The following is a 23,873-nucleotide window of genomic DNA, read 5'->3' on the forward strand; positions in this document are numbered from 1 at the left end:
GCCTGACCAATAAAGAAAGTTCTATGGGACAGTGCCACAATAGGCCATCCTGTTTCTTCTGTGCTTTAACCTAGGACCCTGAAGCACCATGGCAACACTAGCCTTGGGATTTTCTCCTTTTGTGCTGTAGGGACCAGACTTAGCGTTCGTTTCAGCCTTAACTTGGGGTCTGCTCTGACCTCCAGATTCTTTTTGACCATTTTAAGAGGACTGGTCTCCCCTCCCTGTCTCCTCTCCAGGTGATCCGCCAGCTAATGAAGAAGGAGTTCACCCTGGAGTTCTCCCGAGACAGAAAGTCCATGTCTGTCTATTGCTCCCCAGCCAAATCTTCCCGGGCTGCTGTGGGCAACAAGATGTTTGTCAAGGTCAGAAATTGGAATGTGCCTCAGCCCCCTCTTCTTCCTACTCCTGGCCCCATCACTGTGCCCTGGAAGGAAAGTGGTGGTCTCTGAATGCTGTTCTGGTCTCCTAGGGTGCCCCCGAGGGCGTCATCGACCGCTGTAACTATGTGCGAGTTGGCACCACCCGGGTGCCACTGACGGGGCCGGTGAAGGAGAAGATCATGGCGGTGATCAAGGAGTGGGGCACTGGCCGGGACACCCTGCGCTGCTTGGCCCTGGCCACCCGGGACACCCCCCCCAAGCGAGAGGAAATGGTCCTGGATGACTCTGCCAGGTTCCTGGAGTATGAGGTAAGCAGTTGGGAGCCTCCCACTGTCGTGGAGCTGGTGAAGGGCCGGGTCCCAGCCATCCACTCACAGCTCTACCACCCGGATCATTTCCTACCTCGTCAGTCAAGTTGATGGCTCCTTAGTACAGGCCATGGAATCACAGGACACTAGTTTCAAAGAACGTTGGGAGGCTGGGTGCAATGACTCACGCCTGTAATCTCAGCACTTTGGGAAGCTGAGGTGGGAAGAGTGCTTGAGCCCAGGAGTTCAAGACCAGCCTGGGCAATGAAGTGAGACCCCATCTCTATAAAAAAATTTTTTTTAAATTAGCTTGTTAAATTCATGGGGGTCTGGGTAAAAAGTAAAATACATTTTTAAAAATGTTAAAAGAGATGAACTGGACATGGTGACACACACCTGTAGTCCCAGCTACTGGGGAGCCTGAGGTGGGAGGATCACTCGAGCCCAGGAGTTGGAGGCTGCAGTGAGCCATGATCACACCACTGCACTCCAGCCTGCATGACAAGCAAGGCCCTGTCTCTAAAAACAAAAAAACACACACAAAAAAAAGAGAGAAAGAATAAACCTTGGGAATCATCTAGCAAATGTGGTCTGTGGTCGGTGACAAGGTGAGCCACTTGAACCAGAACAGGAGCCAATGCCACTTAGCACATGGGGGGTTCAGCTGTTGTGTTTTCTGTAGCGAGACTGTCTCGAGACAGTTGATCTGTGTTCTGGCAAAGACTCCTTACTTGTATTGGACCAGCACCGGAACGGCACCACAGTCCCTCCTTTCATTTTATACAGGGGATTTCTTCTAAGTTGTGGGTCACGTAATGGCACTGCCAAAAGCAGAAAGCAGTACCTCACTTCCAGTTCACGTTCTTTCTATGAAAGACACATTTTGGCTGGGCATGGTGGCTCCCATCTGTAATCCCAGCATTTTGGGAGGCCAAGGCAGGCAGATCACAAGATCAGGAGTTTGAGACCAGCCTGGCCAATATGGTGAAACTCCATTTCTACTAAAAATACAAAAATTAGCCGGGCGTGGTGGTGGGCACCTGTAACCCCAGCTAGTCTGGAGGCTGAGGCAGGAGAATCACTTGAACCTGGGAGATGGAGGTTGCAGTGAGCAGAGATCGCACCACTGCACTCCAGCCTGGGCAACAGAGCGAGACTCCATCCCCCCGCCCCCCCCAAAAAAAGACACAATTTGGGGCCACGTGTCAGGGCTCACACCTATAATGCCAGCACTTTGGGAGGCCAAGGCTGGCAGATCACTTGAGGTCAGGAGTTTGAGACCAACCTGGCCAACATGGTAAAACCAAGTCTCTACTAAAATAAAAAAATTAGCCAGGCGTGGTCGTGCGCCCTTGTAATCCCAGCTACTCGAGAGGCTGAGGCAGAGAATCGCTTCAACTCGGGAGGCGGAGGTTGCAGTGAGCTGAGATCATGCCATTGCCACTGCACTCCAGTGTAGGTGACAGAGCAAGAGTCTATCTCAAAAAACAAAAAACAAAAAAAAAAAGGAAAGACACGATTTGGGCTGGGTGTGGTAGCTTACGCCTGTAATCCCAGCACATTGGGAGGCCGAGGCCGGAGGATCTATTGAGCCCAGGAGTTTGAGACCAGCCTGGGCAACATAGCGAGATCCTTTCTCTACTAAAAATTAAAAAAAAAAAAATTAGCTGGACATATTGGTGTATGCCTGTAGTCCCAGCTACTTGGGAGGGTGAGGTAGGAGGATCGCTTGAGCCTGGTAGATTGAGGCTGCAGTGAGCTATGATCACACCGTTGCACCACTGCACTCCAGCCTGGGTGACACAGCAATACCCTGTCTCAAAAAAAAAAGATACGATCTGAACCCACGATGGGCCTGGCACCATCAGCACCTGCAGGTGCTTAGATGAATGAGACGTTTCCTGCCTCTGAGCTTCCAAGGCCCCACTGAGGTCTGACACCAGGCCCTGAGGCTGCAAGCCGAGGGTTCAGGCTTCCCGCCACCCTCCACCACTTCCTGACCTTTCACCCCATCCCTACCCCCCACCAGCTTCCTCCAGGGGAGTTTTCCAGATCCCCACCTGACCTGTGGCTCTGTGCTGTATCTCCCCAGACGGACCTGACATTCGTGGGTGTAGTGGGCATGCTGGACCCTCCGCGCAAGGAGGTCACGGGCTCCATCCAGCTGTGCCGTGACGCCGGGATCCGGGTGATCATGATCACTGGGGACAACAAGGGCACAGCCATTGCCATCTGCCGGCGAATTGGCATCTTTGGGGAGAATGAGGAGGTGGCCGATCGCGCCTACACGGGCCGAGAGTTTGACGACCTGCCCCTGGCTGAACAGCGGGAAGCCTGCAGACGTGCCTGCTGCTTCGCCCGCGTGGAGCCCTCGCACAAGTCCAAGATTGTGGAGTACCTGCAGTCCTACGATGAGATCACAGCCATGGTGAGAGGCCCCAGGCGGCCGCAGCCTTAGTGCCCACGGAGATGACCAGATGACTGTGCTGGGGAGAGTGGGGCCCAGGGCAGGAGGGCCCTGGTAAGATGCAAGAAGGGTGGGGATTCAGACCCCGAAGGAAGAGTCTAAAGGAGGATATGTGGGCTGGGCCTAGCACTTCAGGAGGCTGAGGTGGGCGAATCACTTGAGCAGGAGTTCGAGACCAGCCTGGGCAACATAGCAATACCTCATCTCTACTAAAACAAAACTTTAAAAATAAATTTAGCCTCACAGTGGCACATGTTTGTGGTCCTAGCTACTTGGGAGCCTGAGGTGGGAGGATCACTTGAGCACAGTTTGAGGGTGCAGTGAGTTATGACTGCACCACTGCACTTCAGCCTGGGCAACAGAGTGAAACCCTGTCTCAAAAAAAAAAAAAAAAAGCTGGGTGCAGTGGCTCACGCCTGTAATCCCAGAACTTAAGGAGACTGAGGCAGGCAGATCACCTGAGGTCAAGAGTTTGAGACCAGCCTGGACAACATGGCAAGACCCCATCTCTACCAAAAAATACAAAAATTGGCCGTGTGTGGTGGCACATGCCTGTAGTCCCAGTTACTCAGGAGGCTGAGACAAAAGAACTGCTTGAACCTGGGAGGCGGAGGTTGCAGTGAGCCGAGATTGCGCCACTGCATTCCAGCCTGGGCGACAGAGTGAGACTCCGTCTCAAAAAAAAAAGTGTGCCGATCTTTGTTCTAAACTGAGCTTTTGGCCAAGTGTGGTGGCTCACGCCTGTAATCCCAACACTTTGGGAGGTCGAGGCAGGAGGATTGCTTGAGTCCAGGAGTTTAAGACCAGCCTGGGCAACACAGTGAGACCTCATCCCTAAAATAAAAACTTTTTAAAAAAGGAGGGATGTGTAAAGGTGCCCTAAGCCCACCTCCTCCTCCTCCCTCAGACAGGTGATGGCGTCAATGACGCCCCTGCCCTGAAGAAGGCCGAGATTGGCATTGCCATGGGATCTGGCACCGCCGTGGCCAAGACTGCCTCCGAGATGGTGCTGGCCGACGACAACTTCTCCACCATCGTAGCTGCTGTGGAGGAGGGCCGCGCCATCTACAACAACATGAAGCAGTTCATCCGCTACCTCATTTCCTCCAACGTGGGCGAGGTGGTCTGGTGAGCAGCTGGGTGGGCGTCCAGAAGGAAGCCAGGGTCAGGGTGGGGTGGCTGCAGGTCTGGGAGGCAGGACAGAGATGTGACCACCTCCTTCCTGCAGCATCTTCCTGACCGCTGCCCTGGGGCTGCCCGAGGCCCTGATCCCGGTGCAGCTGCTGTGGGTGAACTTGGTGACTGACGGGCTCCCAGCCACAGCCCTGGGCTTCAACCCACCAGACCTGGACATCATGGACCGCCCCCCCCGGAGCCCCAAGGAGCCCCTCATCAGTGGCTGGCTCTTCTTCCGCTACATGGCAATTGGGGGTGAGCTGGAGGGGTTCCTCGATCCTCCCCAGCCCTTGGGACTAACCCCCTCTCTGGGACACCAGCTCCCCCACACAGGTGCTGAGAGGGTCTTCTTCCTTGGCCAGCCTGTCCATGGCCACTTGAGGCCCTCAACCCTTGATGTGCCCTATCTCCCCAGCCCTGACCCCCGACTCCCCTCTCTCCACCACAGGCTATGTGGGTGCAGCCACCGTGGGAGCAGCTGCCTGGTGGTTCCTGTACGCTGAGGACGGGCCTCATGTCAACTACAGCCAGCTGGTAGGGGGAGGCCACAGAGGAGGGGACCAGGAGGGTGCAGGGATGCAGGAGGGTGGCATGGAGGTGGCCCTGGACCTCAGTCTCCTGTACCTTCCCTGCAGACTCACTTCATGCAGTGCACCGAGGACAACACCCACTTCGAGGGCATAGACTGTGAGGTCTTCGAGGCCCCCGAGCCCATGACCATGGCCCTGTCTGTGCTGGTGACCATCGAGATGTGCAATGCACTCAACAGGTAGGGGCTCCCCAGCTACACCCACCACCCTCCCGAGGCCACTGCCCATGTCCTCCACTGCGCCGCCCGCCTCCTGCCTCCTCACTGTGCCTTCTCCCTCCCCTTCCCCTCTGCAGCCTGTCCGAGAACCAGTCCCTGCTGCGGATGCCACCCTGGGTGAACATCTGGCTGCTGGGCTCCATCTGCCTCTCCATGTCCCTGCACTTCCTCATCCTCTATGTTGACCCCCTGCCGGTGAGGTTTCTTCCACCCAGGGCAACCCACCCCAGCACTGGGGAGCCCACGGCGGGCCCATGACCACTCCCACCAGGGGCGCTGATGCGGGAGACTGATGGGAGTGGGCTGGGCAGTGCAGGTCTCTGGCTCCCTCCCCACCCCCTCCTGAGAGGGTGCTTGTCCCCTGCCCCAGATGATCTTCAAGCTCCGGGCCCTGGACCTCACCCAGTGGCTCATGGTCCTCAAGATCTCACTGCCAGTCATTGGGCTCGACGAAATCCTCAAGTTCATTGCTCGGAACTACCTAGAGGGTAAGGAGTGCCCTCTCTGTCCCCAAGCCCTGGCCCCACCACAGCCCCTTCCCCATGATGACGCCCCCGGTCCGCCCCCTACTTTGCAGGTGGTAAGTTTCTCAGCCCTGGCAGGACCCCTGTCCGCCCCGTTCCCCCTGCGCCTGCAGGGGCCACATCTCCAGGGCAGCCCCACTGCCTCCTCAGCCCCCACAGCCCCCTACAGCCCCCATGTCACCTCCCCGCCTTGATAACGGTGCCTCTTGTCCTCTCTGGCCATAGGATAACTGTTCCCCCTCCTCCATCTCTTTGAGCCCGTGTCACAGGTATCACCCCCTTCTTGCCCTCAGCCCAGCTGCTGTGCCCCTGCCACCCACGCCCCCTCAGCCCCTTGCGCATCGCATCCAAGGTCACTTGCGCTCGCAGCTCCACCTGGAGCCATTGCCACTGCTGCTGCTGCGCTTCCAGTCAGGGTGGGCCGCTGGCCTCCCACTGGGCGTCAGTTCGGCTCCCAGGCCCTGGGCAGTGCCAGCCTCTGGGCCCGTCTGCTGCGCTGCGTTGCGCTGGCTGTGTGCTGGGCTGTCTTTGCTGTGGGGCTGCAGTGGGGGGGGGGCGGGGTGTCTGGGGACACAGGTGAGTAGGGGAGGAACTGGCAGGGTGGTAAGCTTCTGAGCCTCCAGGTAAGTGTGTGCCTGGGAGATGCACCTGGGAGGGACCTCGCTGCCCTCCCGCTGCCTGCCTCATCCCTTCTCTTTCCCCTTCCAGATCCAGAAGATGAAAGAAGGAAGTGAACGTCCTTTTGCTCTGTCCTCCCCACCCCAATAGTGACGCATCTTCAGGCAGAGCTGTGGCACAGACCCCTGTCCCGTCCCCCACACCCATCATGTGTCTGTTTATAAACACGTCTGCTTCCCTTTCCTTCCCCCTCGGCCACCCGCCTCCCTCTCAACCTTGTAAATTCCCCTTCCCAACCCCGAGGGGCTTGCAGGGACAAGGCGACCGACTGCGCTGAGCTGCTTATTTATTGAAAATAAATGACGGAAAAGTCTGGCCTTGCCTCTGTGCAAGCTTGGAGGTCTGGGTCGCCGCTGTGGACAAGCGTCTTAGTGTCATGCAGACCAGAAGGCAGCTGCCTGTCCCAGGGCCGGGGCCCACCTCACTGCCTCTGATGGGGACTCCCAGCCCCCATGGCTCGGCTGTGCCCTGGGCAGGGGACGGGCTGGGGGCAGGGGAGGGCTGGAGCCCAGGAGGCAGCACAGCAGCCAGAAAGCCGCAGGCCTGAGCCTGCACCTTTGGTTCTGGGAGGGGCTTGGGCCCCTCACCCAGGTGTGATCCCTGAGAACAGGAGGGCCAGCCACCCTGGGAGGAGGCGCTGGAGGGCGGGGCGGTGGTGGCCCTGGTCAGTCCCCTCAACCCCAGGCTCAGGGACGGTGGAGAAGCCATCCAAGACCCCAGAGCCAGGCTTCATGGTTCTGGAGTGGGGAAAGGCGTCTTTCCCAGGGTGGGGGTGGGGACATCCTGACCCCTCAGGTGTCCTTGATGTCCCTGACGTCCGTGAGTGGTGCCTCATCCATGATGCTGCGCACTTGCTCCAGGGTCTCAGCCTGGCGGATCTGCTCCAGGCGCACCTGCCGGGTCGGACGAGGGGAGCAGAGTGCACTTGGTGGGGAAACGCAGCCCCTACCCCACCTGCCAGCCCCCAAGGGCAGGGCCTGGGACCCGTGGAGCCAGGGGCCACCTTTGTGGGGCTGACGCCACAAATGCCCTGAGTGTCCACCATGCCCTGTACTGAGGGCTTCAGGTGACTGACCAAGGCTCACACAAGAGTTTCAGGGTTTTTTGAGTAATAGCTCAGGACAGGACCATGGCAGCCCCAGGAGGAAGAAAGGACTCCCCTAACCAGGGAACTGTCCTTGCAAGACCCAGGAAAGGTCACCCAGAGTGGAGCCAGCCAGCCTGGCCGGGCTGGGACAGGCCATACCTGCAGGGCCTGGGACAGTCGCACGAAATCCCTCTGCACCTGCTCACTGGTCTCCAGCTCTGCCTGCAGCCGCAGCACCTTGGCCCTCTGTTCTGAGAGGAGGTCTGGGAGCTGGGCCTGCGGGGACAGACACCACACTGAGCTGGGCCTGGCTAGGCCTGGGCCAGATGGGAGGGTGCATGGCCAGCCGTTGCCCCAGGGCTTCCTCCCACCTGGCCTGAGGGAGACACAGAGGGCAGGAGGGGTGAGGTCTTTTCCGCAGCTGGGTCCCTCTCCTCCCAGTCCCCCTGCCCTCCCCCTCACCTTCCTCTGTTCCTGCTGCAACCGCTCCATCTCCGTCCTCAGGCTGCACAGGGAGGCTGGGAAGTCAGGGCAGGGCGAGGTCAGGGCCACGCCCTCTCCCTTTCCCCACCTAGCCCAGCCAGGGTGGGCGATCCCCAAGATCACCTCCAGCACACACTCACCCTCCAGCACCTCTGTGGGAAGGAAAGAGAGAGAGGTCAAGGCCAGCCTCTCTCCCCTCCCCGCTGCTGCTCACGCCTGGGCCCCAGTGGCTCCCTGCAGGGCCGACAGGGGCCCTGGGCCCGGGGCTGGGAGCTTGTGCCCCTCCCCTCACCTGTCTCCTCCCGCTGCACCCTCAGCTGCCCCTCCAGGCTGGCCCTGGCCGCTGTCTCCTCCTCCAGAGCCTCCCGCAGCGTCACGATCTCGATCCGCAGGCGCTCGGCCCCATGCTCCTGGGCCTGCAGCCGGGCCCTCGCCTCCTGCCGCGTGCGGCGCAGCAGCTGCTGCAGCTCCTGGAAGGGACGCGAGGAGTCACCTGCTGGGCTGGGGCAGGAGGGCAGGAGGGCAGGAGGGCAGGGGCCACCAGCCAGACGGGGATTGTGGGGAGGAACGGGGAAGGAAGGGAGGATGGAAGCAAACGGCTAAAGCGGGGAAGAGCCCAAAATGCCCATCGTCTGGGAGGAGGATAGGCGCGCTCCGGCACAGCGGAGGAAGCTCAGGACACACGACCACGCCCCACACCGTGGAGGGCGTTCAGGAAGAGTCCCAACCATAAAGTTCAGCAGATTACCTACAGCAAGAGACCCTTGCGGGGCGCGGTGGCTCACGCCTGTAATCTCAGTACTTTGGGAGGCTGAGGTGGGCGGATCACCTGAGGTCAGGAGTTAGAGACCAGCCTGGCTAATATGGTGAAACTCTACTAAAAATACAGAAAATAGCCGGGCGTGGTGGTGGGCGCCTGTAGTCCCAGCTATTCCGGAGGCTGAGGCAGAAGAATCGCTTGAACCCAGGAGGCGGAGATTGCAGTGGGCCGAGATTGCGCCACTGCACTCCAGCCTAGGCAACAGAACAAGACTCCGTCTCAAACAGAAACAAAAACAAAAACAAACAACAACAACAACCACAAATTAGCCAGCTGGCGGCCCGCGCCTGTAATCCCAGCTACTCAGGAGGCTGAGGCAGGAGAATTGCTTGAACCAAGGAGGTGGAGGTTACAGTGAGTCGAGATGGTGCCACTGCACTCCAGCTGGGGCGACAGAGCAAAACTCTGTCTCAAAAAATAAAAATAAAATAAAATAAACCCTTTTGTAAAGCTCAAGAACAATGAAAGTTAAGCACCGCACTGTACATGTAATGAAAACAACACCAAAGACTGCAAGGGCAAAGCAGAGCCAAGGAATGGGGAGGAGGTGCCCGGAAGTGCACGGATCTCAGGGTGGGGAAGGAGGTGCCCCACGGTTCTTTTTTGTTTTTTGTCTTTTGGTTTTTTTTGAGACAGGGTCTCACTCTGTGGCCCAGGATGGAGTGTAGTGGCACAATCACAGCTCACCGTAGCCTCAACCTCCCAGGTTCAAGCATCCCGCCTCAGACACTTGAGTTGCTGGGACTGCAGGTGGAGGCCACCACACCCGGCTAATTTTTGTATTTTTTGTAGAGACAGGGTCTCAACTATATTGCCCAGGCTGATCTTGAACTCCTAGACTTCAGTGATCCTCCTGCTTCAGGCTCCTAAGTAGCTGGGACTATAGGCGCAAGCCACCAAGCCCAGCTAATATTTTTATTTTTATTTTTTGTAGAGACAGGGTCTTGCTTTGTTGTCCAGGCTGGTCTTGAACTCCTGGGCTCAAATGATCCTCCTGCCTCAGCCTCCCAAACTGCTGTGATTACAGGCGTGAGTCACTGTGCCCAGCCACCAAGTGATCTATTTCTAATCAATTTATTAATAAGCCATATTATTATTATTATTTTGAGATGGAGCCTTGCTCTCTCGCCCAGGCTAGAGTGCAGTGGCACGATCTTGGCTCACTGCAACTTCCGGCTCCCAGGCCAAGTGATTCTTCTGCCTTAGCCTCCCGAGTAGCTGGGATTACAGGCACGAGCCACCATGCCCAACTAATGTTTTTTTTTTTTTTTTTTTTGAGACAGAGTTTCGCTCTTGTTGCCCAGTCTGGAGTGCAATGGCGTGATCTCGGCTCACTGCAACCTCTGACTCCTGGGTTCAATCGATTCTCCAGCCTCAGCCTCCCGAGTAGCTGGGATTACAGGTGCCCGCCACCACACGAGGCTAATTTTTGTATTTTTAGTAGAGATGGGGTTTTGCCATGTTGGGCAGGCTGGTCTCGAACTCCTGACCTCAGGTGACCCACTGACCTTGGCCTCCCAAAGCGCTGGGATTACAGGCGTGAGCCACCGCGCCCGGCCCCGACTAATTTTTTTCTATTTTTAGTAGAGACGGGGTTTTATCATGTTGGCCAGGCTGGTCTCAAATTCCTGACCTCAAGTGATCTGCCTGACTCAGCTTCTCAAAGTGCTAGGATTACAGGTGTGAGCCATCACGCCTGGCTAATAAGCCATATTATTAAGAAATTAAGTTGACAAAGGCCAGGCATAGATCCATGATGGCAGGTTGCTACAAACCAAAGATGATGATAAATTCAATCTTGTGGCTCGCGTGTCACTTAAAAATAGCAAACCAACCAAATGACTGCTTCCTTCCTGCCAAGCATTCTGTTAACTCATTTTCTTTTGATGCCAATGCTGGAAAGCGTGTATGGTTCCATTTCTCAGATGAGGAAACTGAGCCTTAGAGAAGGCAAATGAGTTGGCCAAGCAAATACACAGCACCCTGGCTGGTCCTGTCCAATGCTCTGCCCTGCCTGGGGAGGAAGGGCCCTCACGGTGGCTCCAGGCTCTCAGTGCCCACACTCGGCTTACTGGCACAGAGCTGGGCAGTGATTCCTCCTCGCCCTGCTCCTGCTGTGGGCCCTGGGGGGCTGAGGATGGCAGCTGCTCGGCCCGGAGCCCTTGGTTTTCCTCATTCAACCGCTTTACCTCGTGGTGCAGGCACTTGTGGGTGGTGACCAGCTCCGCCTGTGGACGGACAGTTAGTACAAGGCAATGAAGAGGACAGGGCGTCTCCAGTCCCTAGGAGGCCAAACCTCCTTGAACCCTCCTCCCAGACTGACAGCAAGAGAGCCCATGCCTTCTCTGCTCCTAAGCAAGGAAGGAGCACTTTTTGCCACCAAGCTCTTCAGACACCCCTGTGCCTGCTAACATGCAGGTTACAGGCTGCTGCCAGGGCCCAAGCCTGGTATTTTATTTGGTCTATATATATACATATACACACACATACACACACAAATATTTAAATATATATATATAAATTTATTTAAATATATATAAATTTAAATTTTAAAAAATATGTATTTTTTTGAGACAGAGTCTCCCTCTGTCACCCAGGCTGGAGTGCAATGGCGTGATCTCAGCTCACTGTAACCTCCGCCTCCCGGGTTCAAGCGATTCTCCTGCCTCAGCCTCCCAAGTAGCTGGAATTACAGGCGCCCACCATCATGCCTGGCTAATATTTGTACTTTTAGTAGAGATGGGGTTTCACCATGTTGGTCAGGCTGGTCTCAAACTCTTGACCTCAGATGATCCACCTGCCTTGGCCTCCCAAAGTGCTGGGATTACAGGTGTGAGCCACCGTGCCCGGCCCATATATATTTTTAAAACCTTAAAGTAGTTGCCAACTCTAAAAATTAAGAGACAAGCCAGGCATGGTGCCACACACCTATAATCCTGGCTACGGGGGAGGCCAAGGTGGGAGGGTCACTTGAGGCCAGGAGTTTGAGACCAGCCTGGGCAACATAGTGAGACCCCGACTCTACAGACAAATTTACAAATTAGCTGGGCATGGTGGTGTGAGCCTGTAGTCCCAGCTACTCAGGAGGCTGAGGCTGCAGGATTGCTTGAGTCCAGAAAGTTGAGGCTTCAGTGAGCTATGATTGCACCACTGCACTCCAGCCTGGCCAGCCTGGGCAACAGAGCAACACACCATTTCTTAAAAAAAAAAAAAAAAAACAGGAGGCCGGGCGTAGTGGCTCACGCCTGCAATCCCAGCACTTTGGGAGGCTGAGACGGGTAGATCACGAGGTCAGGAGATCAAGACCATCCTGGCTAACACGGTGAAACCCCGTCTCTACTAAAAATACAAAAAAAAAAAAAAAATTAGCTGGGCATGGTGGCAGGCGCCTGTAGTCTCAGCTACTCGGGAGGCTGAGGCAGGAGGATGGCATGAACATGGGAGGTGGAGCTTGCAGTGAGCCAAGATTGCACCACTGCACTCCACCCTGGGTGAAAGAGCGAGACTCCGTCTCAAAAAAAAAAAAAAAAAAAAGGAGATAATACACAAATATTCATATTTTTGGTTTCTCTTGAAAAATCAGAAAATCTGGCAGTAGGGAACCTGTGTTCCTAGGTGGCCATGGTCAGCAGAGCCCAGAGGCAGGAGCCCCTTGCAGGGGCCTCTGGTTCCAGGCCGCCTACTGCCCTCCTACCCTCCTGCCCTACACCTGGCCCTGTTCAGTCATGTATGTCTCCTCCCCAGTCTTGGTCAGTATCTGATTTGTTTTTTGTTTTTTTTTCTTTGAGACAGAGTTTTGCTCTTTCACCCAGGCTGAAGTGCAATGGCGTGATCTCGGCTCACTACAACCTCTGTCCCCCAGGTTCCAGCGATTATCCTGCCCAGCCAAGTAGCTGGGATTATAGGCGCCCACCAACATGTCCGGCTAATTTTTGTATTCTTAGTAGAGATGGGGTTTCCCTGTGTTGGCCAGGCTCGAACTCCTGACCTCAGGTGATCCAACCGCCTAGGCCTCCCAAAGTGCTAGGATTACAGGTATGAGTCACCTCGCCCAGTCAGATTTGATTTTAATCCTCATGACTCTGCAAACTAGGCCCCATTATGTCAGTTTTATAGATGGTGAGGCAGAGGCTGGGAGTCTGGGATTAGCTCAAGATCAAACAGCTCTGTGTGGCTGCGGGGGCCCTGTTCTGGCCACGGCACCAGCTGCCCTAAACCCTCTTACCTGCCTGGCACCAGTTCCAGGGTGCGGCCTGAGCAGCTGGGGACAGGACAGGTTCCTTGACTTCCCATGTGCCCCCTTCCACCACATGCAACTGATTCCTGCTGGACTCCTTGCCCTCCTGCCCCGGGGCCCCCAGGTACTCACCATCTGCAGCTGCACCCGCTCCTGGGCCTGGCTCACAGTCCCCTGCAGGGTCCGCAGCAGCTGCTCTGAGTTCTGGACCTGGGCCAGAAGCACCTGCATCTGGATTGGAGGGAGAGCGAAAGTGAGGGCAAGGGCATGTCAGGGGGCGGGAGGTAGCCAGAGGCCGGCTGGGGCTGCAGTGGTGGCAGGGACCCACCTGCTTGGCACAGTCCTCATTGCTCCGTCTCAGGCCCTCTTGGAGCTCGTCCCGCTCACGACTGATGCTCTCCAGGTCCTTCTGCAGCTGTCGGCCCTGCCACAGACCCTGCCTTCAGCCTGCATCTCCCGGGAACTTGGGCCCCCCTCACCACACTTCTTGTGGCCCACCTCTGCAGGGAGGTGCCCTCATCCACACAGTCCGTCGAGTTACAGGCCCAGACATCCATTCTCTTCCCTTCACTCCCCACCCATCAGCAGGCCCTGCCAGGTCCACCTCCAAAGTGGATTCCACAGGACCGGGTGCAGTGGCTCACGCCTGTAATCCCAGCACTTTGGGAGGCCGAGGCGAGTGGATCATTTGAGGTCAGGAGTTCAAAACCAGCCTGGCCAACATGGTGAAACCCCATCTCTACTAAAAATAGAAAAAATTAGCCAGGCGTGGTGGTGGGACACCTGTAATCTCAGCTACTGGGGAAACTGAGGCAGGAGGATCGCTTAAACCCAGGAAGCAGAGGTTGCAGCGAGCCGAGGTCGCGCCACTGCACTCCAGCCTGGGTGACAGAGTGAGACTCCGTCTCAAAAAAAAACCAAAACCAAAAACAAAAAAAAAACAACAAAAAACAAACAGGGCTGGGCATGGTGGTTCATGCCTATAATCCCACCACTTTGGGAGGCTGAGGTGGGCGGATCACCTGAGGTCAGGAGTTCAAGACCAGCCTGACCAATATGGTGAAACCTTGTCTCTACTAAAAATACAAAAAAAGTAGTTGGGCGTGGTGGCGGGACCCTGTAATCCCAGCTACTGGGGAGGCTGAGGCAGGAGAATCGCTTGAACCTGAAAGACAGAGGTTGCAGTGAGCCAATATCAGGCCACTGCACTCCAGCCTGGGTGACAGGACAGGACTCCATCTTAAAAAAAGTGGATTCGGGCCAGGCATGGTGGCTTGCGCCTGTAATCCCAGCACTTTGGGAGGCCGAGGCAGGCGGATCACGAGGTCAGGAGATGGAGACCATCCTGGCTAACACGGTGAAACCCTGTCTCTACTATAAACACAAAAAATTAGCCAGGCATGGTGGCGGGCACCTGTAGTCCCAGCTACTCAGGAGGCTGAGGCAGGAGTATGGCGTGAACCCGGGAGGCAGAGCTAGCAGTGAGCCGAGATCACACCACTGCACTCCAGCCTGGATGACAGGGCAAGACTCCATCTCAAAAAATAAAGTGGATTCCACATCCACCCATTTCTTCCCGTCTCTGCGGCCATCCCCTGGTCCAAGGTACCACCTTCCTGTACACCACAGTCCCAGCCTCTCAGCTTCTCCTGTGGGCCCCTACCCCAACACAGGCCCAAGTAAGCTTTCCTTCTTTCGTTTTTTTTTTTTTTTTTGAGATGGGGTCTTACTCTGTGACCCAGGCTGGAGTGCAGTGGCGCACGATCTCGGCTCACAGCAGCCTCGACCTCCTGGACTCAAGCAATCCTCTCATCTCAGCCTCCTGAAGTAGCCTGGATCATAGGCATGTGCCACTGTGCCCAGCTACTTTTTTGTATTTTTTTGTAGGACAGGGTTTCATCATGTTGCCCCGGCTGGTCTCAAACTCCTGGGCTCCAGCATTCTGCCCGCCTCAGTGTCCCAAAGTGCTGAGATTACACGCGTGAGTCACTGCACCTGGCCCCAAGTGAGCTTTTGAAAGCCTGGAGCCGGGAGGCTTCTCCCTTGCTTAACCCTGCAGGTGCTTCCCACTTCTCCTAAGATGCACAGTGTACAACAGGCCCCCCCAGGCCGGACTCATGTGGCCCTGCCTTTCTTTCTGGTCTCCTCTTCTCTCCTCCCTGGTGGCCTTCCTGTTCCTCAGTCACACTGTGGTCTCTCCATCCTCAGGGCCTTTGAACTCACAGTTTCTTGTGCCCCGGTCTTTTTTTCTTTTTTTTTTTTTTTGAGACAGAGTTTCTCTCTGCTTCTCTTGTTACCCAGGCTGGAGTGCAATGGCGCGATCTCAGCTTACCACAACTTCTGCCTCCTGGGTTCAAGCGATTCTCCTGCCTCAGCCTCCCAAGTAGCTGGGATTACAGGCATGTGCCACCACGCTTGTCTCCATGTTGGTCAGGCTGGTCTTGAACTCTCAACCTCAGGTGATCTGCCCGCCTCGGCCTCCCAAAGTGCTGGGATTACAGGAGTGAGCCACCACGCCCGGCCTGCCCCGGTCTTTAAGAGCACCTCCTCCCACCATCTGGGTCTCAGCTCCAGCCTGAACCCGGGTCAGTCTCCCTCACTGCCAGTCTCTATCCCATAACCCCGTTCAGTTTTTTTTTTCCTCTGGGCATCTCCCTGGTGACAATGTCTTCCCCATGCATCCATGTGCATTTTTTTTTAAAGCATCTTTATTGAGTTATAATTTTTTTACCATATAATTTACCCATGTTAAATGTACAATTCATTTTTTGTATCACATTATTATTATTATTATTATTTTGAGACAGAGTTTCACTCTTGTTGCCCAGGATGGAGTGCAATGGTGCGATCTAGGCTCACTGCAACCTCCGCCTCCCCGGTTCAAGTGATTCTCCTGCCTCAGCCTCCCAAGTAGCTGGGATTACGGGCATGTACCACCACACCCAGCTAATTTTTGTATTTTTAGTACAGATGGGGTTTTACCATGTTGTCCAGGCTGGTCTCAAACTCCTGACCTCAGGTGATCCACCCGCCTCGGCCTCCCAAAGTGCTGGGATTACACGCATGAGCCACCGCACCCAGTCTTTTTTTTTTTTTTTTTTTTTTGACAGGTTCTCAGTCTGTGACCCAGGCTGGAGTGGGTGGCACGATCTCGGATCTCGGTTCACTGCAGCCTCGATCTCCCAGGCTCAAGAGATCCTCCTGCCTCAGCCTCCCGAGTAGCTGGGACTACAGGTGTATACTTGGCTTTTTTTTTTTTTTTTAACTTTTGTAAAGAGACAGGGTCTCACTATGTTGCCCAGACTGGCCTTGAACTGCGGTGTGAGCCACCGCACCTGGCCCCTATGCATGTTGACATCTGCCTGCCTTCACTACGAGGGGGGCCTCTCTTCTCCCTGTGGAAGCTCCGGCTCTAGCTCTGGGTCTGAACACAGGTGGTGCGGGGGAAGCATCCAGCGGAGAGGGGGATGGTACACCCTGCCACCCTGCCCACAAAACTCACCTCCGTCTGCAGCTGCTCCCACTGAGTGTCTGGGACGAGCTGGTAGCCAGGAGGGGGCAGGTAGATGCCCTCGGGAACCAGGGTACCCGTAGACACCAGCGAGGCCGTCTCTTCCTGTTCAGGGCTCAGGCCCTGGCGGCTGCGGGGCAGGGAGGAGCTGCTGCCGACCCCACCGCCAAGGGAGAAGGAGGAGATGGAGGCGCTGTCATCACAGTTGTGAGCGAAGGCCTCAGCTGCTGGACCCCCATCTCCGCTCAGCTCCTCCAGAGGCTCCAGCGGGGGCGATGGGTCCCGGGACAGGGGCAGCAACTCCGTGGAGCCGTGCAGGGAAGGGGCATGCCGGGGACGTCTCTAGGGAAGGGGGCAGGGAAGAGGCTGGGGGGCCAGGGTCCTCTGGCACCCCTCCTTCCCCAGCGTCCCCCGGCCGCGCCCTCACCTGGATCTCCTGAATCAGCTCCTCGGCCCTCAGCAGCTTCGCCTTCAGCTCCTCGATCTCCTTCTCCATGGGCAATACGATCTCCCGCAACTTCTCCGAGTCCTCGTGGGCCTGGAGGGAGCGGGGTTTGGCAGCAATAGTTCCCCCCTCCCGAGTGCTGAAGCCCTGGGTCTGTTCAGAGCTTCCTCTCCAAGCACATCAGCTCTCCTAATCCTCCCAAGAAGGTGCTGTCCACCCTCATTCCAGAGATAAGAACACAGAGGCTCTAGAAGCTTCCACGACTTGCCCCAGGACATAAGGGCAAGGACGAAGGTCACGACTTCGTCCTGTGGCCCCGTCACTCACCGTATCTTCCTTCTCCAACATCCATGTTTTTATTTCATCATAGAACTTTACCTTTTTTTTTTTTTTTTTGAGATAGAGTCTCGCTCTGTCGCCCAGGCTGGAGTGCAGTGGCGCTATCTCGGCTCACTGCAAGCTCCGCCTCCCGGGTTCACGCCATTCTCCTGCCTCAGCCTCTCCGAGTAGCTGGGACTACAGGCGCCCGCCACCACGCCCGGCTAATTTTTTGTATTTTTAGTAGAGACGGGGTTTCACCGTGGTCTCGATCTGCTGACCTCGTGATCCACCCGACTTGGCCTCCCAAAGTGCTGGGATTACAAGCGTGAGCCACCGCGCCCGGCCACCTTTTTTTTTTTTTGAGATGGAGTCTTGCTCTATCACCCAGGCTGGAGTGCAGTGGCACGATCTTGGCTCACTGCTACCTCCGCCTCCTGGGTTCAAGCCATTCTCCTGCCTCAGCCTCCCCAGTAGCTGGGATTACAGGCATGCAGCACCATGCCCAGCTAATTTTTGTATTTTTAGTAGAGATGGGGTTTCACCATGTTGCCCAGGCTGGTCTCGAACTCCTGACCTTATGATCTGCCTGCCTCGGCCTCCCAAAGTGCTGGGATTACAGGCTTGGGCCACCGTGCCCGGCTTTTTTTTTTTTTTTTCTAAGAGATGAGGTCTCGTTCCGTTGCCCAGGCTGGAGTGCAGTGGTGCAATTGCGTCTCACCGTAGCCTTCATCTCCAGGACGCGAGCCACCCTCCTGCCTCAGCCTCCTGATTAGCTGGAACTACAGGCATGTGCACCAATGAGCTAATTTTTGTATTTTTTGTGGAGACAGGATCTTGCTATGTTGCTCAGACTGGTTTTGAACTCCTGGCCTCAAGTGATCCTCCCACCTCATCCTCCCAAGGTGCTGGCATTACAAGTGTAATTCCCAGCATCTGGGTTGGGATTACACCAATGACCGTGCACTTCACATTGTTAGATGAGCATGTGGCCTAAATCCTAAAATACCATCCATATTTCTCAGCTTCCTTGCAACTAAACAGATCATCTGGCTAAGTTCCAGCTACTGAGATGGAAACAGATAAGCCAAGGGGACCTTCCAGGACAACTCTTTATTTTATTTGTATTATTATTACATTTTTTTGAGATGGAGTCTCACTCTGTTGCCCAGACTAGAGTGGAGTGGCATGATCTCGGCTCACTGCAACCTCCGCCTCCCGGGTTCAAGCGATTCTCCTGCCTCAGCCTCATGAGTAGCTGGGATTACAGGCAGTCGCCACCACACCTGGCTAATTTTTGTATTTTTAGTAGAGACAGGGTTTCACCATTTTGGCCAGGCTGGTCTTGAACTCCTGAGACCACCCACCTCGGCCTCCCAAAGTGCTGGGATTACAGGTGTGAGCCACCATGCCTGGCCCAGGACAACTTTTTTTTCTTTTAATAAGAAGTTTCATTCTTGTTGCCCAAGCTGGAGTGCAATGGCACTATCTCTGCTCACTGCTACCTCCACCTCCCAGGTTCAAGCGATTCTCCTGCCTCAGCCTCCCAAGTAGCTAGAATTACAGATGCACGCCACCACGCCCAGCTAATTTTTTTGTATTTTTAGTAGAAGAGGGTTTAACCATGTTAGCCAGGCTGGTCTCGAACTCCTGAGACCACCCACCTTGGCCTCAAATGATCTGCTTGCCTCGGCCCCCCAAAGTGCTAGGATTACAGGTGTGAGCCACCGTGCCTGGCCTAGGACAACTCTTCAAAGGAAGAGGGTGTGCCTTTCTTTATTCCTCCTTCTCCTCCTTTTTGCTGGCTGGAATGTGGACATGATGGCTGGCACTCAAGCAGTCATCTTGGACCATGAGGCAATGTGCTACCTATGGCAAAACAGCAATATAGGAGGAGCCTGCTTGACAACTTGTCGAGCTGCTATACCAGTCCTGAAATGTCTACCTCTGGACTTGAAAAAAACAAATTTCTGGGACGGGTGCAGTGGCTCACGCCTGTAATCCCAGCACTTTGGGAGGCCAAGGCGGGCAGATCACCTGAGGTCAGGAGTTCGAAATCAGCCCGGCCAACACAGCAAAACCCTGTGTGTACTAAAAATACAAAATTAGCCAGACGTGGCAGTGGGCACCTGTAATCCCAGCTACTCAGGGAGGCTGAGGCACGAGAATCACTTGAATCCGGGAAGTGGAGGTTGCAGTGAGCCAAGATCGCATCACTGCACTCCAGCCTGGGCGACAGAGTGAGACTCTGTCTCCAAAAAAAAAAAAAAAATTTCTGGCCAAGTGCGGTAGCTCACGCCTGTAATCTCAGCACTTTGGGAGGCCAAGGCGGGCCAATCACAAGGTCAGGAGTTCAAGACCAGCCTGGCCAACATGGTGAAACTCCGTCTCTACTAAAAATACAAAAATTAGCTGGATGTGGTGGTGCATGCCTGTAATCCCAGCTACGTGGGAGGCCGAGGCAGGAGAATTGCTTGAACCAGGACCCGGGTGTGGAGGTTGCAATGAGCCCAGATGGTGCCACTGCACTCCAGCCTGGGGACAGAGCAAGACTCTGTCTCAAAAAAAATAAAAAAATAAAAAAATTATGTCGCATTTAAGCCACTGTTAATTTGGGTTTTCAATCACATGCAGCTAAATCTCATCCTAATCGATTTGTTTTCCCACACTCCCATCACCACCAGAGCTGACCATATTTTCCGACCTCTTTTCAAGCTTAGGATCCTGCTGATGTTGAGCAGCCAACAGCCTCTACATATCTCCACTTGTATGTCCCACAGGCTAACCGTAGACACCAAAAACAAACCACTCAGGGACGCTGTTCTTCCTGCCACAAGCACTCGGTCAGTGAAAACGTCCCTGCTGGCCACAAGTTGTTCAAGGCAGAAATCTGCCAGTCATCCCTGTCCACATCACTCCCTACTTCTAGTTTATGCCCTTTCCACTTCTTGAATCACTTGCAATCTTCTCAAGCAAACTGTTTAATCCTCCAAATCTCTTTTTCTTTTTTGAGACAGAATCTTGCTCTGTTGCCCAGGCTGGAGTGCAGTGGTATGATCTCGGCTCACTGCAACCTCCGCCTCCTGGGTTCAAGAGATTTTCCTGCCTCAGTCTCCCGAGTAGCTGGGATTACAGGTGCCCACCACCATGCCTGGCTAATTTCTGTACTTTTTTAGTAGAGACGGGGTTTCCCCATGTTGGCCAGGCTGGTCTGAAACTCCTGACCTCAAGTGATCTGCCCACCTCAACCTCCCAAGGGGCTAGGATTACAGGCGTGGGCCACCACGCCCAGCCCTGATGCTCCCTTCACTGTGTTGGGCAGCTTTCATTGAGCGGGGCCCTCTCCTTTACCAACCTGCGGAGGTGCTCCCTGGGGAACACTCCGGATGCATGGGGCAGCCCGGATGCTGGGAAGATGTGGCTTGAAGGTCTTTGTTTCATGGGCTCCTGTCTTCATCTTTGTCTTTCTAACTAGGTAATTGACACCATCCCTAAGCCTCAGTTTCCTTATGCATGAAATAAGAATATTAATTGAAGTATCTATCTCACAGGTCTGCTGTAGGATCAAATGAAGTAACAATGCAAATTTGCTTTGAAAGATGAAGCGTTTGATAATAAATATATGCTTCCTATAATTGTTTTTTATTTTTTATTTTTTTGAGACGGAGTCTTGCTCTGTTGCCCAGGCTGGAGTGCAGTGGCGCAATCTCGGCTCACTGCAAGTTCCACCTCCCAGGTTCACGCCATTCTCCTGCCTCAGCCTCTCCGAGCAGCTGGGACTACAGGCGCCTGCCACCACGCTCAGCTAATTTTTTGTATTTTTAGTAGAGACGGGGTTTCACCGTGGTCTCGATCTCCTGACCTCGTGATCTGCCAGCCTCGGCCTCCCAAAGTGCTCACAAGCATGAGCCACCGTGCCAGGCCCCTATAATTGTTAATAACAGCAATAATAAAGGAGGTGACATATCATAGAGATTAAGAACACTTTCGAACCAGCCTGGGCCAGGCGCGGTGGTTCACGCCTGCAATCCCAGCATTTTGGGAGGTGGAGGCGGGCCAATCACTGGAGGTCAGGAGTTCAAGACAGCCTGGCCAACACGGCGAAACCCCGTCGCTACTAAAAATACAAAAAAATTAGCTGGGCATGGTGGCATGTGCCTGTAATTCCAGCTACTCGGGAGGCTGAGGCAGGAGAATCACTTGAACCCAGGAGGCAGAGGTAGCAGTGAGTTGAGATTGTGCCACTGTACTCCAGCCTGGGTGACAGAGCAAGACTCTGTCTCAATAATAAATAAATAAATAAATAAATAAATAAATAAATAAAACCAGCCTGCCTAGACCTTTTTTTTTAAGAGACAGGGTCTTACTCTGTCACCCAAGCTGGAGTGCAGTGATGCGATCATAGCTCGCTGCAGGCTTGACTTCTGGCTCAAGTGATCCTCCCATGTCAGCCTCTTGAGTAGCTGGGACTACAGGTGTGCACCACCATGCTCAGCTAATTTAACAAAAAATTTTTTTAGAGATGGGATCTTGCTATGGTGCCCAGGCTAGAATGCAGTAGTGAGATCACTGCAGTTTCAAGCTCCTGGCCTCAAGCGATCCTCCTGCCTTGGCTTCCCAAAGTGCTGGGATTATAAGCATGAGTCAGGCCTCTGCTTAGATTTTAAAATCTCAACTCCACTCCCTTTTATGTGTGTAAACAGGGGAAGTACTGAATTTCCCTGAGCCTTATCGTACTCATCCGATAAATGGATCTAATAGACCTCCCTTATAGGAAATGGACTGGGGAGGCTGACTCTGTCAAGCACTAAGCACAGTGCCCAAAGCATCAGAGGCATCCTTTTTTTAAGACAAAGTCTCGCTCTGTTGCCCAAGTTGGAGTGCAGTGGCACGATCTTAGCTCACAGCAGCCTCTGCCTCCTGGGTTCAAGTGATCCTCCTGCCTCAACCTCCTGAGTAGCTGGGATTACAGGTGTGCGCCGCAGGCCAATTTTTGTGTTTTGAGTAGAGACACGGTTTCACCATGTTGGCCAGGCTGGTCTTGAACTCCTGACCTCAAGTACTCCACCTGCCTTGGCCTCCCAAAGTGTTGGGATTACAGGCGTCAGCCACTGCACCAAGCCAAGAGGTAACAATATATTACCAAGAGGTAATGTATACCAGGAACAGTCAATATTTAATAACAGTAAGAATTTTTTTTGTTACCCTTAAGTGTAAGTTCCCTTCCTCTACATAACTTAATTTTGGAGCTAAGTGAACTTGGTCACCCACTAATAAGGGGCAAGCCAGGATCCTATGGCGCACAGAGCCAAGCTCTCAACAACACCTGGTAACTCTGTGCTATTCCTAGAATCACTGCTGGGTGTCCCACACCCCATGACCGGGGAATGGGACATCCACAATCCTCAACATCCTTCCAAATCCCAGGGCAGCAGGGGAAAACAACCCAACCCCAACCTTTTCCATCTGCTTCTCCAGGGAGTCCAGGGGGTGGGCCCGGGACAGCAGCTGTTTCAGGCGGCCCAGTTCCCGCTCCTTCTCCTCACAGTCCTGCTGCTGCTGCTGTCGCTCCTGCTTCAGGGCAGCGATCTGGGCTTCATAGCTGCCGATGGAGTCTGGTGGGGGAGAGGGAGGGTGAGAGAGAGGGAGAGTCAATGAGCTGGCCCTGTCTGTGGGCGAGCAGGGCACTCTTGATGACTCTTTCTGTGAGACAATCTACCATAGCAGTTACCATGGCAGGCTTTGCAGAAATTGACCTGGGCAATCACTCAGCCTCTCTGTGCATCAGTGTCCTTAGGTGCAAAATGGGGGAACTACTGATCATCTTTCTGGTGGCCACAGATTAAATGAGATGACATATCTAAGATAAATAGTGTACAAAAAAATAAAATAAAATAAAAAATAAAAATAGATGAGATGACACAGGCAAGGTGTCCAGCCCTTTCTCAGGCACACAGAAGATGTGACACTGTTCCTATTTATACCAGGAACAGTCAATATTTAAGAACAGTAAGAGGTTTTTTTGGTTATTATTGTTATTATTATTATTTTGAGACAGAGTCTCACTCTGTCACCCAGGCTGGAGTGCAGTGGCGCAATCTTGGCTCACTGCAACCTCTGCCTCCTGGGTTCAAGTGATTCTCGTGCCTCAGCCTCCTGTGTAGCTGGGATTACAGGCACCCACCACCATGCCTGGCTAATTTTTCTATTTTTAGTACAGACGGGGTTTTGCCATGTTGGCCGAGCAGGTCTTGAACTCCTGACCTCAAGTGATCCGCCCGCCTCGGCCTCCCAAAGTGCTGGGATTATAGGCGTGAGCCACTGCTCCCAGCCCTTTTTTTTTTTTTTTTATACTTTAAGTTCTAGGGTACATGTGCACAACGTGCAGGTTTGTTACATATGCATACATGTGCCATGTTGGTGTGCTGCACCCATTAACTCTTCATTTACATTAGGTATATCTCCTAATGCTATCCCTCCCCTCTCCCGCCACCCCACCACAGGCCCCTGTTTTTTTAATTTTTGAGAAAGGGTCTCACTCTGTTGCCCAGGCTGAAGTGCAGTGTCGCAATCATGGCTCACTGCAACCTAAGCCTCTTGGGCTCAAGCAATCCTCCCACCTCAGTGT

General features: G+C 54.3%; 2 protein-coding genes across 4 annotated transcripts in view; one reads left to right on the forward strand and one right to left on the reverse strand.

Moving 5' to 3' along the window:
* ATP2A1 (ATPase sarcoplasmic/endoplasmic reticulum Ca2+ transporting 1) overlaps positions 1-6,704 on the forward strand; it is a 26,205-nt gene extending 19,501 nt beyond the window's left edge. For 2 of the 3 annotated variants that reach the window (XM_030799253.1, XM_030799259.1), the window contains 11 exons: positions 240-365; positions 473-691; positions 2,784-3,119; positions 4,066-4,286; positions 4,387-4,589; positions 4,783-4,868; positions 4,970-5,103; positions 5,220-5,337; positions 5,513-5,630; positions 5,892-5,935; positions 6,375-6,702. In XM_030799253.1, coding sequence (XP_030655113.1) covers positions 240-365; positions 473-691; positions 2,784-3,119; positions 4,066-4,286; positions 4,387-4,589; positions 4,783-4,868; positions 4,970-5,103; positions 5,220-5,337; positions 5,513-5,630; positions 5,892-5,896 — 1,566 coding nt within the window. In that variant the 3' untranslated portion in view covers positions 5,897-5,935; positions 6,375-6,702. Of the gene's footprint in view, positions 1-239; positions 366-472; positions 692-2,783; positions 3,120-4,065; positions 4,287-4,386; positions 4,590-4,782; positions 4,869-4,969; positions 5,104-5,219; positions 5,338-5,512; positions 5,631-5,891; positions 5,936-6,374 lie in introns of all 3 variants that reach the window. The other variant, XM_012505488.2, reaches the window with a different exon arrangement.
* The window catches only part of RABEP2 (rabaptin, RAB GTPase binding effector protein 2), a 21,995-nt gene continuing 4,735 nt past the window's right edge, over positions 6,614-23,873 (reverse strand). The window contains exons 3-13 of the mRNA XM_030799261.1: positions 22,703-22,860; positions 16,910-17,020; positions 16,474-16,824; positions 13,300-13,395; positions 13,104-13,202; positions 10,807-10,962; positions 8,207-8,384; positions 8,055-8,066; positions 7,894-7,949; positions 7,591-7,707; positions 6,614-7,237 (exon numbers count right to left, since the gene is read on the reverse strand). Of these exons, the coding sequence (XP_030655121.1) occupies positions 7,136-7,237; positions 7,591-7,707; positions 7,894-7,949; positions 8,055-8,066; positions 8,207-8,384; positions 10,807-10,962; positions 13,104-13,202; positions 13,300-13,395; positions 16,474-16,824; positions 16,910-17,020; positions 22,703-22,860 (1,436 nt within the window). The 3' untranslated portion in view covers positions 6,614-7,135. The remainder of the gene's footprint in view (positions 7,238-7,590; positions 7,708-7,893; positions 7,950-8,054; positions 8,067-8,206; positions 8,385-10,806; positions 10,963-13,103; positions 13,203-13,299; positions 13,396-16,473; positions 16,825-16,909; positions 17,021-22,702; positions 22,861-23,873) is intronic.

This window comes from Nomascus leucogenys, chromosome 2 (assembly GCF_006542625.1).
Source record: "Nomascus leucogenys isolate Asia chromosome 2, Asia_NLE_v1, whole genome shotgun sequence".
NCBI classification, from domain to species: Eukaryota; Metazoa; Chordata; class Mammalia; order Primates; family Hylobatidae; genus Nomascus; species Nomascus leucogenys.